The 18,363-nt window shown below is 35.0% G+C and overlaps 1 protein-coding gene across 6 annotated transcripts in view; it reads right to left on the bottom strand.

Moving 5' to 3' along the window:
* Window positions 1-18,363, bottom strand: part of ASAP2 (ArfGAP with SH3 domain, ankyrin repeat and PH domain 2) — an 83,043-nt gene that overhangs the window by 16,136 nt on the left and 48,544 nt on the right. For all 6 annotated transcript variants that reach the window (XM_021525431.3, XM_085574535.1, XM_085574536.1 and 3 more), the window contains 12 exons: window positions 14,460-14,563; window positions 14,281-14,350; window positions 9,257-9,344; window positions 7,420-7,468; window positions 7,145-7,311; window positions 5,633-5,766; window positions 4,824-4,918; window positions 2,372-2,561; window positions 1,874-1,959; window positions 1,560-1,675; window positions 1,036-1,103; window positions 136-249 (listed from right to left, as the gene is read on the bottom strand). In XM_021525431.3, coding sequence (XP_021381106.2) covers window positions 136-249; window positions 1,036-1,103; window positions 1,560-1,675; window positions 1,874-1,959; window positions 2,372-2,561; window positions 4,824-4,918; window positions 5,633-5,766; window positions 7,145-7,311; window positions 7,420-7,468; window positions 9,257-9,344; window positions 14,281-14,350; window positions 14,460-14,563 — 1,281 coding nt within the window. The remainder of the gene's footprint in view (window positions 1-135; window positions 250-1,035; window positions 1,104-1,559; window positions 1,676-1,873; window positions 1,960-2,371; window positions 2,562-4,823; window positions 4,919-5,632; window positions 5,767-7,144; window positions 7,312-7,419; window positions 7,469-9,256; window positions 9,345-14,280; window positions 14,351-14,459; window positions 14,564-18,363) is intronic.

Here is an 18,363-nt window from a genome sequence, read left to right on the forward strand (position 1 = left end):
ACCCAACTACTGCATTTTACTACAAAAAATTATTTCACAGTGTCTTCATACCTATAGTAAAAAGCAAAGTTATTGAAATAATTATGAACATCACACTTACACAGATGTGTACAGAAAAATAATATTGATACAAACCTGCAGCTTTTCATCCATATCATCATCACTTTCATCCAGATCTTCATGAAGTAACCGCCATTCATATTCTACATGAACATGAGAATTAAATCTTCCAGACAGTGCTTGAGTAAGCTAAGGAAAAAAAAAAGATGACTGCAGACACTTATGGGCAGTACTTATTTTAAAACAACATTTTTAAAAGTAAACAAAGTCCACAAATAGGAAGACTCTTGATTTCAGCAATCTGGAAAGTTACTGCACTGAAGTAAATTTAAATTAAGCTGTGTTACCAAATACAACACAAATAAATCAAAAGTAACTAGACATTTCATGAACCATTCTCCATTTTCTGATAAGAAGCACCACATTACATTTGTTTTGATTTAGAAATTGCAGTTCAAAGACATTAACTGCAATGGCAGTTTCCTTGAATCAGAGTGACTTATTAAGAAGCCTTGACCCCCCTAATAACAATGGGGCATCCACAACTTCTTTGGGCAACAAGATAATGGTATCTTCATCCATGGCCTTCACACATAAAAAGTACTTTAGTAACTAGATTTCAAGGAGATGTCCGACACTTAAAATTCACAGAATCATTTAGGTTAGGAAAGACTTTTAAAATCATGAAGTTCAACCTAGAACTGCCACATGCACCACTAAACCATAGCCCTAAGTGCCACATCTACACCATTTCTAAATACCTCCAGGAAAACATGACTCAACCATTGCCTTGCGTGTAAAGAAAAATATTGTTTTCTCCTTAAAAGCATATAAATTTATGTTAGCATATGACTATTTCTGAGGATATAACTATTTCTACACCACTATCGCATCTGGAATATATTCACTGAATATTCAGTTGTAAACTGTTAAATGATCAGACATGAAATGCACACACAATGACACAATACTCACCAGCTCTTCACAGTGAGTATGTTTTAAACGTTTAGCTATATCAAGTGGTGTCTCTCCTGCTTCATTTGCTATATTACAGCAAAAAAAGAAATGTATTATGAGAAGTGTCACTATTAACAAGTCCATTACTAAAAACAAACCTGCATAGTAAAGTACTAGAGCAACACACATGAAAACTCATCTCTTTCTTTTATAGCTAGGTCCAACTCACATCAACCGTCTGAACACAACAAGCAGTAGCAATTCAACATGCCATACACACATATGAAAGATCGCCATGAAATGGCAGTATATAACCTGACAACAAAGCAATTAAAACTCTAAACCTGCTTAAAAACTAAGTGTAATATATAAGTCAATTTTAAACTTAATACTGATTCTCTAATGATTTACAGAATTATGATAAACAATGGAGAAGGTAGTTATGATAAACAATGGAGAAGAAAATGCACTTATTCCAACTTCACTGTTTCTTATCTGAAGCAATGACAAATAGGAAATTGAAGTACACATTACCCTTTTACCTATTTCAATAGAAGCCTTCCCTCTCAGCAGCAGTTTGAGGCACTCAACGTTGTCTGTTAGACAGCAATAATGCAGGGCTGTGCTACCTTTACAGGTTTGCTTATCTAGATTGCCACTTTTGGAGTACAAGAAAGAAAAAAGGTAATTAAACATAAGTTTCCTACCCTATATTATTATTCATTCTCATTAGAAGATTTTCAAATAATCAAATTACATTTGCAAATACAGCTTTAGTACTTTAGTATTTGTATTTATTTAGTATTTATATTACTTTACATAAAAGCAATGTCAATATTTAGCTTTCCATACTTACCTGTTCTGCACTAAAAAGTCAACTATATGAAGGGATGTTCGATCAACTGATCTAACAGCAAGGTGCAGTGCTGTTTCATCTTGCTCCTAAGAATAAAATGAAAAAAGATATTTGTTTCTTCTTCTGAAGAAGAAGAAATTTAAGTAAGACATTAATTAAATCAAATAAAACACGTAATTGCAAAATACTCAAACATGCTACCATTAAAACATCTGTGAAAACTTTTGTTCCTTTAAAGTAAATAAATAAATAAATGGGTTGAAAACTAATGGATTATTGAATTATTTAATGTTTAATTTTAATAAATTTAAAATAAGATATTACTTGGAAATAATTTTAGATTAAACTATTTAGTATCTTCTTTTTTTATTGTTAAATTACATCATTAAAAGGACATGCCCTCAGAACAGTGTTTCAGATATTATTTCAAATAATTTTTAATTAATGAATGCATATTGCACTTACAACAATTTGTCTAATAAAATTTACAACACTTACATGGCCATTGGCCAGTGGAATTTTTTCTGTGAGATCCACACCATCAGCATACACTTGAACTAATCCAAGAATGTCTCTTGATTTCACTGCTTCACAAAGAGCATGCAATTTAGCTGCATTGTCTGCATGCTTCTTCCTTGCATATTTTCTCTCAATATACTTGGCAGTAATGTAATCTTTTCTTGCATTCCTGAAATTGAATATGATTTACTTCTATAACTTTCAGCTGAAGATACACATTAGCATTTCCATAAATACATGCAAGTTATTTGAAATAATTCATTATGATAATTTTTCTTTTTAAATATTCATGTAACCATGCAGTCTCATATTTCAAGTATGAAATGTAGTTACAGAAAATGAATAAAATATCCAATAGGAATTTGGACCACAAATTTCTTCCTCCAAACTCTGTGATGGTGTTGAGATTAAGACTATCCAGCTCTATGTATAGAAGATAAATCAAAGCTTCATAATGCTGGTTTATGTTGTCTTGCAGTTTTATGTTTACCTGACTTGGTACTCCTGCACATGCTGGAAAGGGATGGAAGGCTTGGGATACAAAAAAAAAACCCAAAAAAACCCCAAACAAACACAAAAATCTATCTTATACCTCTGCACAGACCATCCAGGCCTTGAATTTGACTTCACAGCAGTGAGTATGTTTTTTAAACTCTTCACCACAACTGTAACAGGGAGGATGTGTTGGACCTTTTAGCCATATTTCTAAACCAAGATGACAGCTTAGTCCACCTGACTCAACACAAGTTATCACTTCTGCTGTAGATGCCCAGTAACACATCTACTCCTCTTCCCATCACTGCAAGGCAGGAGCTTACTTGCCACCTGGCATAACTCCTTACCAGCTCTTGGGATGAACGCAGCATTGCACAGAAGACAATTAACAAAGCCACACCTCATAATCTAGTTACTATGTAATGGGCAAGAAGTAAAAAAAAACCAATAAATAATAAATTGAATCAATGGATAACTCTTGTTCATAAAGCAATCGATAGTATTCAGGTTCTCATTTCAATAAAATAGCCCCAAATTTGATAAGCAGAGGTATCAAAGTAAATTATCTTTTAAAATACAAATTTTTAGAAGTGTTCTTATATTGATTCATCATATGATAAAATTATTAGTAATTTAAATTATTCATATTAATACTCTTCATTATTATTGATAACTGTGGTGGTGTGTCTTTGATTTTTGTTCAATATCTGTTCCCCCCCCCGCCCCAACCCCCCAATCTCCTCCTCTCCCCAGTTGTCAATCTTCCCTAGCTCTCCCCTAACTCCATCATCTCCAAGTTGTCAATCTTCCCTTTCCCTACCCCTTTTCCTGGAACCTTCCCTGTCATTCATCCTAGCCCCCTCCTCTGCTTCCAGAGCATTCCCTGTCTGTTTGGTGAGACTCGAAACCCTATTGCTTTTTTTGTGTTATTCCACTCCCCTGCTTCCCCTGACAGGTTTGTGATGGGTTAATTCTGCCCTAAACTCCTCCCCTGCTATTCCCTCATTGGTTGCTGTTCCTATACCTGTCTCCCTGAATTCTTGTATAAAACCTCTGCTCCCGCCCCCGAGGGGGTCTTGGGGCTCGCTGAATAAAACCATCCTGTTCACCCCCAAGTCCCGTGTCGCCTCCGTCTGTCCCCGCGCCACCGACTGGGACAGCAGAGCTTCGCAGGGGGAGCGGCCGCCCGTTCTCTTCCCTCTCGCAGCCCAGCACGGCACCGCTCGGGGTGCCGCGGCGAGGAGAGCGCATGCCGCGCTACTACAGATAACAGTAGTCAAAAATTACCTAAACTGCCTTTTTTAACGCTAGTTTTGTCAGAATGCTAAAAATACACCTAAAGTAAAATCAGCTTCATCCAGAGCCAATTCTTCTGGATATGTTTCTGCTTTGTTTACTAGCTCTTTCATGATGAGTAGTATCCAGCCAAGTAGGCAGCTGTCCTTGCTGTATCTCTGCCATCACTGTTCTGTGCTTTCGAGGAATTCAGTTAAATGTTCTGTCTTCATTCCACATGGACTCTGGTCCTAGGTGTAGTTTCTCAATGCTGTTCTGTATCGTTCAATTAAATGTGCACTTTATTACTCTTTCTATTTTGTTTTCAAATAACACAAAATTAATTGCTTTGGTTTTAATCCCTATCCTTGTATGACTTTAAAGTTCCAAACAAGTCACAATTAATTTGTTTCTGTCCCAAAAAACATGATTCAAAGGGTTGGTAAGATATCCCTTACTATTAGAGTAGGTACAGTCAGATAAAACTCAATAAAACAGGCATGCAAAGCATCAGAAGAAAGGTTTACTCCTCAACTATAAGACCATAAATAAGATATTACACATCTTCCATTGCCTGCCAGTGCAAACCATAATGTCACAGCCCCTTAGCAATATTAAATTAAATGCCTGCCTTTCTCAGAAGTAGTGGCTCTTTACTTACATATCACTGCTTGGATTAGGTTTGACCACCTCATCAACTGGAAGACAGAATTCCATAATCTCATTAAATCCAGCATTCCCAATATTCTTTGCAAGCTGTTAAAAAACAAAATCCCACTCAATTAATAAACATGTTCAGTTATTAGTCACACACGTAACAAGGAGAGAACAACAGAAAATGTGAGTTGGGACCTCTTATGATTCCTTGGTCTGCTGCTATGTCAACAATAACAAACAGATTAGGGACTTTTTTTGGATGTGAATTTTCTGGGATTTAGTACACAAACAAATAATTTGCAGAATAATCCATCAAGACATTCATACAATAAATGCAAATACTTTATGCTGGGTAAGAACACACGTACCAACTGTCATGGAGCAGCTGCTAAGTGGTAACTTCTCCGTGTAGCAAAGCTGAATACATTTTCTTCCTTTGGGGATTAAAGTTATCTTCTAAAATAATGCTAAATAATTAATGGGTTAAGTATTTGTGAAGTCCTCCAATTTTTAATCTGAAGCACATTTATATGTCAGACAGTTCTTTTAAAAAGCAACTCATAATAAAAAGATTTGAAAACACAAAAAATATTAAGCCTCTACTAATTTGAATTCTAAGATAAGGGAAAAGTTTACAGTAGGACACTATGTTCCAGAAGGTTCCAATAAACTTCAAAAATTAAGCTTTCTTAAATTGTGTTTATCCAGAGACAACTTCAGGATGAGAACATCATGCTAAAGTGACAAAAGATATACTTGTGTTAGAAATTTTTTGCAGTACTATTTTTAAGTTAATAAAAGTAATTTGATTACCAGAAGTTCAGATGTTCCCAGCACATCTAATGTAAGTGACTGCATTCTGGAATAGTGAACACCAAGTTCTCTATGGATTCCTGAGCATTCAATGCAAGTTAAAATTCCCAAATTTGTTGAAAGCCAAGTAGGATCTGGAACAGAAGGCACCCACAGAATGAAAATTTATTCAGGCAATTATTTCATCTAGAAAATGCAGAATACATAAATGAAATTCTGTAAAATAAGATTCTTGTACATGAATTATTCTTTTTTTCTGTTGCTGTTAATTTATGTCTTTATATTTACTCTACCTGAAAAAAAAAAAAAAAAAAACCAAACAGGATCTTTTTTAATGCTGAAAGAAGTGAAGAGGAGAATTTTTATTTTACTTTTGTGAAAGACTGCTGTCCAAGGGAGCCCATTAACCACTCCAGTTTCTCATTCTTCAAACAACTTTCAGGAACCGCATTTTCCCACCACCACTATAATGGTATAATGGTGCCACACTCTCAACTGGGTATAGGTGCAATTTAAACTGAAATAACAACATTTACAGGGTTGGGGTTCTTTTGTACTTGAAATATAGACTTTCAACCAAGTGAAGCAGAAGTGATTCAGAAGTGCACACACAGCACACACTACAAGGTTCTCACTCAACTACTTCAAAGATATTAAGGCTCATCCCTCTCCTTTCATAGCCCTTGACAGTCTTTTCTCCTGGTATTTTGCATTTACTACATCATTCCCTAATTTTTCAGCCAAATAATTAATTTCTGAAGATTTAGACAGCTTAGCAATTAATTTGTTTGATAAAAGTTTGTTCGTTGCTATTCACATTCCTTTTTTAAGACAGCAGGCTTGACTCTTCCCATAGTCTTATATAACACTTATTGCTGGAATTAACTATCAATTTGTAAAGTGCATACAGCATCAGAGCAGATGTTTGCAGCTACACTTTTACATCAAAAAACCCTAAGTCCTGCAGTGCCCCTGCAACATAAAAGAACACCAGAAACAGCAGGATTTTAAAAATAATTTGAAGAGGGTTAAAGTAGAAATTCATTGATTAACAAAACCAACACTGCAAACAATAGTCAGCAGGAGCATTCTTGTCAAAGTGAGTACAGCCTTAGACATATTCCCTGTCTCACTTAGTTAAACATGATGAAAAAAAAAGAAGAAAGGTGTATTAAGAAAATGTTCAAGTAACTTTTAGCTGCTCAGTTTTACCTAAATCTTTCATTACTAACCCGTATTTTATGTAAGTTCATTTGATTTATGTAAGCAAAAGCTACAATTAGTAAAATGCATAGGAGAAAAATAAGCTTCTTAGTAACTTTTCTCCCCTCTGATAATAAGCATATAGCAAATCAATCTTACTAAAGTAGTTCTATTAAATTGTTAGCGTGTTCTACTAAGTGTATAATTTTTGTGAAATAATGAGTAGAAGTGAAAGTATAAAACATTAGCTTAAAGAATCTCATGAGACAAAGAATTTTTACCAATTAGAAATATGCTTAATTGAGTCACCTTGTGCTCCACAGTCACAACAAACATCATTTCCAGTCATCCTCTGGACTTCAGATATAATTTCTTTTGTCAGTTCCTGGACAATATTATTTTCTCCTGTGTTATCATCTCCTTTGAATGCATTATTTAAAGCTTCCTCTTTGCTGTTTTGTAGCACAGATGTCCATCTAAAATGGCAGTAATATTTTGCTATTAAGTGTTATGGCACTTCTGAAGTTCAAAGTAAGTCTCAGTAGATCACCAGCATCAACAATAATATTAGCAAAGTAACTCACATTTGACATTCCTGTTCATCCTCTGCTTGAAAGTGGTATGTTCTGTCATCTGCACAATAAATAATTCACACACTGATTAAAAAAAGTTATTGAAAAACTCATCTTGCAGAAATCTCTCAATGAAATCTAAAATAATTTGATTCCTGAGGTCTCTATTCTCGTCACTGGAGTGTGCTGACAGACAAAAAGTCTATTTAAGAAGTTTCACCTTTCTGCCTACAGTTCCTGCATGATTACATCCGTGTTTACACAAGGTGGCTTGCTTCCTTTTAAACAGAAGCTGCTTTCTTCAGTGCTGTGCTTTTATCACACAAGCAGCAGGAGAGCAAAGGAAATGTTCCATGTCCTGCATATAACCTCCATAATCACAAGTATAAAGTTCTGCTGGGAGGGAGGGGAGTAAAATAGAGTCCATATTTGAGTTTATCTGTGTATGTAAGAAAGAATTAAAGTTCAAATGAGCCTTAAAATCCAGTAATCACAAACTTCAAAAAAAATCTGCCAGACACAAATTCCAAACTACAACCAGCATGAGCCCCAAGCTGTTTCAATTACATGAAGCTCACAATTTTAAATTTACTACTACTTTTCTAATTCTAAGCATTGTTATTATAGTGTACTACTATAAAGAAAAAAGCATAATACATTTTAAGTCTATGAAGAATAAGATATGTTACAGTTTAATGACTGAGCTGGAGTAAGACCAACAGAGGTAAAGTTCCTGTCAAAAAAATTCTAAGATGAAAATTTATAAAGTTTGAAAAATACTCAGGCTAAGAGGTATTAAAAGATAGCTTCAAGCATGAAAAATATTAACACAATGAAGATATATGAAAGAATAGAAAGGAAAGTGCTACATTAGAGATTTTAATTTGCCATGATACAGCAATTTGCATTTTGTAAAGAGAAAGGAATTTTTTTAACTCTACAGTAAAACAATGTGAAAAAGTCATTGGAGAAGGCTAAGAGACCAGTTATGCTTTTTCAAATGTGTGGTAACATTGAAATAAGCTGATACCAGGCAAAACATGACACAGTCATCAACAAAAAAAGAAAGTGCAAAAGTAAACAGGGAGGCCCAGTTGCTTGAGCAGAAATGAATTAGCTGTATGTTGCACACAAGCATTCAAGTCTATTCACATAAGCAGCACAGCTTACATTTACAATTGCAGAAGAACTTTATGCTTTAATAAAGGAACAAATGAGGAATACACTTAGATTCTTCTCCCCAGCTAATTTGAGTACATATTTCAGTAAAATATCCTAGTTAAAAAACAAAGGAAATGTTCTACCATACTATTTCATATCATCCCATTCTGATCCAAAAATTATTCCGTTTTGGTAGGTTTAACATGTAGATTCTTTATCTCACCTTTTTATCTATTATGAGATAATAAACCAAAAAATGTTTCTAGTATTTTCTTCATAGTTGCATAGCAACCACCAGACTTAAATTTTAAAAAGTTTAACAAGCACCTTTTGGTCTTGTGCACAAGTTTCAACTTCTCAAGATGACGAGCTAGGACATTTTTTGTAATGAAGAGTGATGTCATAGCAAAAAATAGTTACTGTGCTGTAAGACAGTAAAAAATTAAATAGAAAAAAGAAGTGAAGACAGCTTTTAAATACAAGTGGTTTTCCAAAGAAGCAGGCACAGTTAGTTGCATTATGCTAAAATAATTGATTGAAAAGTCAAATTATCATAGGAAGGGCATTTTATAAAGGAAAGCATTCTACAATGGTAAAAAATGTTCTAGTGGATTATTGACACATCCACAGAAATAATGCAAAATTCTGCTATGAACTGCAAGTAAAAAGACCTGAACAACAAACCTACGTGATATGAGGTCAAAACACTTTTTCTCCTCTGGGTTTGTTTTCACTTGGCAGGTTAACAGATTGAGCTTTGCTGGAGGCCGGTTAGCCTATTTGAAGATAAAACATACACATTTTAGTATACCCACACTGACTGAAAGCTGCAGATTGATAGCACAGGATAAAATCCTACTGGCCAAAAAGACTTGACAAATGGCTGTTAAAGTTTTAAGGTCCCCAGGTTTTCATTCATGTTCTCTTTCACATCATAGTTCATAAGCTACTTTTATTTGATTATTTTGTGTCCTGGTAGCTGAATAGACATTAGAATTTTGAAACGAGGAAAGGTAGTATCTCTTTAATTACCACTAACCAGGAACACTTACCTGAAGCAACTGGGTACAAAAAAGAGACAGGTTCATCCTTATATTTAATCCCTTAACACTCAGACATTCAATTTTAAAAATTTCCCTGTTTTCAATAATTAATTATTTTGACTTCTGCTAATGCCTTTAAGGGGTCCCCAGATAACGAGTTAAGAACAAATGCTGAATTTTTAAATCAGTAAAGGGAACTAAGTGAAGGAAAATAAGTTTTCATGGAGAAGTCTTGCAGCAAACATATGTGAAAGTAAACTGAGCTAGCTGATTACTGAAAAATATAGTGAAATAATGAATTTTATAATGATATATATTTTCTAGTCAAGTTCCTCTCAGCTATTTAGTTCCTTTTTGAATAGAAAGTGACAGTGTTCTACTAAGAGCAAGATTTACAAGGAACCTGCATTTTAAAAGATTCATAAAGGCTACAAAGACTTTTCAAATGGTGTATCTGCATTCTTCTTTCCCTTAACCTACCTGTGCTACAGATCTAGGGTAGGACCTAGAAAGACTTGTTTGCAACCTTAACTTGAGGAATGGCTTTCACTTCCTACAACTGAAAATTAGTTTCACTCTTCTTTTAGAATAATTAAATCAGAAAGCAGATTTAACTAGTCAACCTTTGCTCTAGACAATAATATCTAAAAAATCATAATTTAAACCATTAGGAAATAACTATTATAAGGATAGCAATATTCACAAACACATTACCACACTTATTGTTGCATTCTAACAATATTTATAGAATAAGTTGCTAAAATAAGGTTTAAATATATAAACAAAACTATTACCAAATTAAGCTGTACTATCACATAATGTTATTAACTTGCAGTGAATCATAAGAAATGTAGATATTCTCACAATCTCATATAAATTTATTGATGAAAACATTTAATTCAAAAAAACAAAGGGACAACAAGTTAAAACATTACAGATTCCCTTGAAACAAGCTAATGAAACAATATAGCTGGCCTAAAAACAACAGTATCATTATATCTGCAGACCAGTTTAAAAAAAAAATCACAACCATGGACAAACATAAGAAAGGAAACAATTATGTATTTTTTTCCTGTCAGGAAAAAAAAAGCAAGCATGGTGTCCTTGAAAAATAGTAGGCTCATGCTTTGCCCAGCATAAGCAACAGACAAAACAAAGTCATGTAAGCTTTGAAACAATAAATGTGCAGGTCACTTGCTGGGCAAAGTAAAACAAATTATACCCAAGAGAGGTTTTAGAAGCAGCAAGATGACAATTTATTGACAATCACATTGTATTCTCTGCCTAATAAATAGCTTTTCAAATTCCAGCCTTCCTTTTGGTAGTAAAAGTGCATACAGTTTTAATATTTAGTTATAAATTATATATAAATATATAAAATATTTATAAATTATTAATTATATAGACTCTGGGCAACTCATATATACCTTTCTCACAGGCTCTATCAGAATGTTTGAGAGAAAATCCCCTCGCCCCAAGACTGGATCTGAAGTGCATTTGGGACCTAATTAGTTTTCTCTAACTTATGAAATCTGAAGCTGTAAATGAATGCAATAAAATGCTTTAGAGGGGTCTGAAGGAGCAATGCCACAGGATTTGTCCCTTGGGACAGGAGAAAGCAGCAGAAGGACTCTTGTATCACAGTCTGACAACCCACAGAAATGGCTGCAACAACAATAACATATACTGGGCAAATATGCTGATCTTGAAATCCTTAATTCCTGAGCTTTTATCTGAAGAACTCCTAACTTGGGGTGAGCATTAACAAGGGCATTAAAAACCCTGTGCATGTGGCTGATAGCACATCATTCATGCTTCCACCCTGCAGCTGAGTAACAGCTTTTCTCCAGCAGTCTCCCCGGCCTGTGCCTGCTGCTTATGGACAACACACTTCCATCACATGGCAGGTGCTGCCTGGAGAGAAGCTGAAGTTTAAAGACAAAGGAGGTAAAGCTTTGTGAACTCCTTAGCCACACTGATTCGGACACTTGGCAGGATTAGGAGACCCTAGACATGGAAAAGAGTAACACATGTAACTACTATTACACTACTTGTTTGAAACTTCTGAGATTCACTTTCCTGATCGAGTCTCTGATTAAATTTCAGAATACTGCTGAGTTTTTGAGCACCTACATTAACATTCCAACACCCTGAAAAGTGCTGCCACCTTTCATGCCATTTCACAGACCTGAGCATCAACTCATGTTCCTTCCTGCAAAAACAGCAACTCTCTATCCATCAAAACTGACTTATAAAATGTTCTAGCAACAAACAGAAGTGTAGGAATCAAAAAGTTAGGCCTCTGTGACAATACAGGAGATATAGAGTTGATTTTACAAAAGGCATGAGCAAATATGTCTACTTAATAGACTGGCTGGCTGATTTCATCATGCATTTTTTCTGGATATCAGTGATCAACTTCAGAATAAAAAGATGAAATCTGATTGTTTTGTCTTCAGATTGTCCTTTTTCAGCAGGTTTTCAGCAGTAAAGAAAGACCAACAAAAAAGTTTTGATAAGGAGTCTCTTATATTCTTTTTTTCAAACAACCAGCAAACCTTCTTCAAATACAAATCCAGCTTTGAGGAGTCTGATATTTCTGAAATCTTTTTGCCTGGAAAGTATTTAGGAATTCCTAATTACATGTTTCAATCTTCTTCTATCATTGTTTTTTCATCCATGTATGTTAAATGTACAAATGCTGATTTCTTTGAAGATTTTAGTTATCTAAAAGCAGAACTTCTGCACATACGTCAATGCAGGCAGGCACAGACAGGGTCACAGTTGGGTGACTGACAGAGAATCAAACATATTCTCTCCATCCATCAGGAGAGCACTTGGCAGGCAAGTCTAAGCACCTGCAATTGCTTGAAGACAGCTGTTCTAGAGACTGACAAAGTAGTCCCTCATAAAGAGAGGCTACATGACCAAAGAAGAGAAATCCTTGAAGAATCCTTAGAACTTCGAGGAGAAGTATTAACAAATTTGTATTTGATAAAGAAAGCAAAACTGACAACTGAATTTCTGAGATTCTGATTAACTGCTGGGATGAGAGAACAATACTTCAGAGACCAGAAGATATCAACCCTGAGAAGCTTGTAAATTCTCAGAAGACATTCAGAGCAGCCTAGAAAAATTTTAACTAACAAAAATTACTTCTACCTTTTTCAGTGTCTGTGAAACATTAATTAATTTTTTACATAAAGCTGTCATCAATATATAAGGGGAAAGTGAGCAAATAAGTGAAAATAACTTTTAGGAGTATATTTTGAAACTAGAAGGGACTTTTCTAATGTTGTAATATAAAAACATCAAGACCAAACCTGTGAAATGCATCTATCTAAATTCATATTTGAATATCTGCCTTAGAAACTGATTTCCAGCTCCACTGATTTCAGTGGGAAGATACTGATTCTAAAAATGTCAGCTCATCTGGTAGACAGCTTATAGAAAGAGAAGAAAACAGTATCTTGATAGACTCAGTAACTGTACTTTCAAGTCAAAATTTTCAAATTCTGCTCCACAAGTGGAGGTTCCACAAGAGCCTTTGCCAGCTCTGAGCTTCCTCAGCTACTGGTACCAGTACAGTGTGTCCAACATCAGGCACCATCACAGCACATGGAGACACCAGCACAGAATGCACCAACAAACTTCTGTCTGACAAAGACACGCTCCTACACATCCAAATGAGAAGAGGCACAAACGAGTAGACAATTTCAAAGCCATAGTAAGGACTCTGCTTTGCAGGCCTGACTTTATATTCCTTCTTAACTCCTGATTATAAATTCTGAAGGCAGCAGCTTGTGCTTAGATGCACAAATGAGAGATTGATTCATTTTTACTGCCAGGGTCAACTTGTAGTCATGGCAACAAGCATAACAGGATGAAGAACAGAACAGTTCATAACAGGCACAAGAAACAGGACTGTTTATTAGACCAAGAATGGGAAATACTGACACTGAGTTATTTTTTGCCTCAAGAAACTTTCTTAAAAGTTTTGAGAAAACAATATAAAAAAAGTTACAGGAAAGCAGAAACAAGTTGAAGGCAAAGTGCAAAAAGTCCAAACCTTGAAAGCATAAAGTTTTAAAATTTTAACAAACGTTTAATAGTTACAGTTAATGTGTTCAAATATTGGTAGAAGTAATGAAAAGGAATTTCCAATTCTCTATTTCTTGTCATTCTGCTAGAAGTTGTTTTAAGACTTGATTTTCCCCAACAGCTACTCCTAAGATCCTAAAGAGCTAACAGCACCAAATCTGGGGGAGAAAAGTAATTCAGCATACTCTTAGTTTATTTTGCAAATATAAAAAGTTGTTTAACTCATATCTAAAAAATGGCTTAATGCCCAACCATAACTTAAAAAAAAAAAAAAGTTAGAATTTGTATTTTTAGATATCCTGGTAAAATATGAACATTTGCAAGAACTGAGTCACTAAAAAAGCCCTTTTTTCCCCATTAACAGTCATGAATATTAAAATAGCTGTATTTTAGATACTGTGTATATCTTGATATATTTCTAAAAGGCTGACTCAAAAAATATATCCCTCATATTCAAAACACATTGCATCAGGAATCTAGCTAATTCCAAATCAAAAATATAGACCAGCATAGCTTGCCTTTCTGTATTAGCAACTATGTACATAAAATACTGGAAACAAATACTTACTGTACCATGGGAAATTGTAAGAAAACCATTTTTAACTGAGCACTTCCTTTTCTGCCACACTTTTCTGATTCTAGTTTAAAGGGGAAAAAAAAAAGTGACAGTTTAAAATATATTTTTTATTACATTGCTTGAGCTCTTAGGACCTAATATTTCTCCCAGCAGACTCCAGCAGTACTTACCCATCACTTTTCTTGTACAGACTGCCACTCCGCTCAGTGCCATGCTCCTTGTTTCCCTGAGGCTGATGTAAACTGTAAGCTGTACTCTGACGAATCTGAGAATCCTGAAATAATCAACAGCAATTTGTGATGTATTCCACACATTCAATCAAACTAGTCTCCCATTAATGAGCTTCAGAGCTTTTTCTTCCTGCTCTAATCCAACAGGCCAAGGAAGTACAATTTTCTTCCCCAATGAGAGAGAACAAGATCCATTTGTTTTTTCAGAGGGCACAAAAAACATTTAAGAAGTATCCATTATCAGCACCTGACAAAATCTTTTTACTTGCTTTTACTTATATTTGCTCTTGGTCTTAATATATAGAGGCTTTAACCCAAAACTTAATTGAGCAGTGGCCTTTCTGACTCACGTAAACACATCAAGGTATAAACACTAAAGACTATTATTACCTGCAATTGCTAGTGTACTCTTCCACTGAAAAGATAACTACATACATCAATTTGAAGAAGTTATTTTCTTTGTGGAAACTGAGTCAAGTTATTGTCTGAAAAGCAGAAGAGTTCTCCTGGAAACATAGTTCAGGAGTCATACAGAAAAACTGAAAAGTCATTTCCAAAAAGGAGTAATTTAAAGCAAGATACCTGGAAGAAAGTAAAATCTGAGACAGGAAGAGACAAGGGTTAATTGAACCTTTCGCACTGCTCTCAGAACTACCCAGAGGCAGGACCCACTGCTGTAAGGGTCCAACTTCTTAAAAAATAAGAACCTGAAAATGAGGAATCTGATGTGTCACACCATATTAATAGCAGTAATGTGACAGAATGGACTTTTAAATGCACACAATAACAGTGACTATTATTAAAATTTTCATTTTTTTCTTATCTATTATCATTGCTCTATGGACATAATTACTCTTGTGCTTTATATAGCATATAATACTAGTACGGTAAGGAAAAAATCAAAAGCAGCTAAATTATATTACTATAAGCTATTCTAAACATGATGGTGGGGACCTACACCTCTGTTCAGAGGACTTAGGACTCCATATTTCCAAGCTTCAGGATTTCAGGCTCATCCTGAATACACTGCCTGAGCTCAGTGGTCCTGTGAGCCATGAGCTCAGCTCCACAAAGGATGCAGCACTCCTTGTTGATCCTTTTCAAGAGAAGCAACCTGTGCCCTCTCCCTTTCTCTCAGCAAGTGATCCAGGAAGCCATACCAGGTAGCTACAACATCATCTGAGCCTTTTAAAGGCCCTAAAGAACTACCACTTAGCTGTCTGTGCCTGACAAAGCATCTCTTTAGATTTAAACCAGTCTGTTTATCATTCCTTTCTAGTTTGTTTACATAGAATTATTTAGTTTTGCACTCTGCACAATATAAAGACAGAACAACATTTTTTAAATATTCCTGTCACTCATTAAAAACCACTGCACACATACATTTACTGACTTTTGAAGAAAATCTGATCTGACACTGCCTATTGTACCCTACCAATGCCTTGATCTCTGCCTCCCATTAGCCAGTAAAGGAACTCTATTCTCAAGATTAGAGGCCTGACAGGAAATTAATTTCAGTTCTTCACATCCTCAATTATGTAAAGATTACTGGTGACCTCCAACACCTGCTCATAGTAGCATTCCCATTAGTCAGTGCTGCTACTTTTTGTGCATTATTTTCTGCCTCATTTCAGCTACCTCCCTTCATCTGTTTATGCTCAGCTGCTGTGTTTGGCCAAACTGGCAAACCAATAATACAAGCTTCCTGCCTTATTTCAGCAGGAGAGGAAACTGCAGCAGATGACGTGTATTTCCACATCACTGTGAACAGTATCTAAAAAATTTAATACTATTTCATGAAAAGATCTTAAGGACAAACATATTGTTCATTTTAAATTCTCAGTTCAGGTCATGTCGAGATCAATACTGCCCAACATGACTGCTAAATGATGGTTTTCCACAGCTGTCTGACAATAAGTACATGATTTCGATCCAGCTTCTAAGAGATGGTAACCACCCCACAAATCACCACCACAATTAACATGCTTCCTTTCAGCACGCCTTTTCCATAAGCAGGCACTCCAAGGATCTTCCCCTATTTCTGGTTTGCATACTGCACAAAACAGAGATAGAAATCACAGATAACAGGGTCAGACCCAATAGCCTCATTGGAGGAGCAGAAACAATGTACATTACCTATGGGAGGAAATGGATTACTGCAGGTTAGAGGACACACACCTAGTGCAGAGTATTGTCATTTTAAGTCTATCTTGAACTTAACAAAATCAGAATAGGCTGAAGTACACGAGCCTAAGGAACTGAACTTAAACCACTTTATCAACTTTGAAATGTAGATAGGCATATAAAAATAAGTGAATCATTTAAAATTTGCAGCATATTCTTAATGAATCACTTCACTGACCATAGACAGGCTTGAAATTCTTTCTTCCAAAGTCTATGAAGATATACTGACTCTTAAGTCAAGCTGAACAGAAGAGCTAAAAGTCTCTAAAGATGGTCTGTGACTACTGATAAGAGATATTCTAAGATCCTATTTGTCAGCTCCACTACATGAACATAACAGAACTTTTCATACAAGGTGCTTCAACTTATACACAACAAATTTTGGCTAGCCATTCCACAGCTCCCATGGAGTGGGATTTTTAGATTGTTTAGATCATTCCTGTGTGTAAAGTAGCCAAAAAAAAGCTCTTATAACTCTCCTAGAGCCTGAGTGTCTCTGACATTTGCAGGATCATTACCAGGAGGATGTTACAGAGATCCATCCTTTATCTATCCCATCCCTACCCCTATTACAGCCCCACAAAGTCTCCAAAATATATATCTATCAAAACCCCCTGCAGCCAGCCTCTCCTATTGCAAAACTACCATAGTTTTTGTCAAGAAACACAACATTTATCCTATCTTACAGTGGTCTAAATATAGGTTCTAACATAGAAGCAGAAATTAATCTAAACACTACAGTCACAGGAGGTGACCTCACCCAAGGTCATGGGAAAAAGGACAGTTAAGGTAATACAACTTTAAGGTTGACTCTGAAACTTGCAGAACTTCTACATTTGAAAAACAAAAGCTTAAGAATTAAAAATTATGAAGGTGTACTCAATAGGACATTTAAAAATGAAGTTTCAATACAAACAAGGTTTGAGAAAGTTGTGTGCAGGAAGAAACTATGCATATAGGCACAACAAAAAAAGGTTCTCTAAGAGTGCTTTTGTGTGTTAAACTTTTTAAACATAACATGAACAATATTTGTCAACATTCTGGTACTTCATACATTAAGTCTATTTTAATTAAAAATACATATATCTTAAAAATATTGCAAGAATGTCAAATCAAGCAACTGGATTTAATTTCTAAAAGAAAGTACAAAGGAAATCACCAATTTGTCTTACAACAATTTTCTTTCCAAAAAAGAATCTGATAAATTTTTTATAATGTTTTTCTTTTTTGTTTGTTTTTTGTTTTGTTTTTGGGGGTTTTTTTGTAATAAGATACACCAAAGAGGAGAAAGGACCAGTCTTTTCATGCCAACAGACAAAAGCTCAGAGGAAAAATCCAGTTTCTTGAAAACTGAATAGAAATCATGCCACTATTTTCATTAAAACATAGTAACACTTACTCTCCTAGACTTCGGTCACAAAATGTAAATGCATTTCAGGAAGGAAAAAGAAATCAGTTACAGGAAAGAAAATTACAGTGCAACAAGAATAATATTAGTGGGTTGTACAATAAATTATATATGAACTCTTTGGCATCCCACTGATTAATTGATGTTTTCAAAAAGCCTTAAAAATAATTATAGTAATTCTCATGCTCTGCAGGTAAGCTTCTATATCTAAATTTGAAGAATTAATAAATAATGATTCTAGCATAAAGCACT

The sequence above is a fragment of the Lonchura striata genome, chromosome 3, assembly GCF_050655825.1.
Source record: "Lonchura striata isolate lonStrDom1 chromosome 3, ASM5065582v1, whole genome shotgun sequence".
Taxonomy (NCBI): Eukaryota; Metazoa; Chordata; class Aves; order Passeriformes; family Estrildidae; genus Lonchura; species Lonchura striata.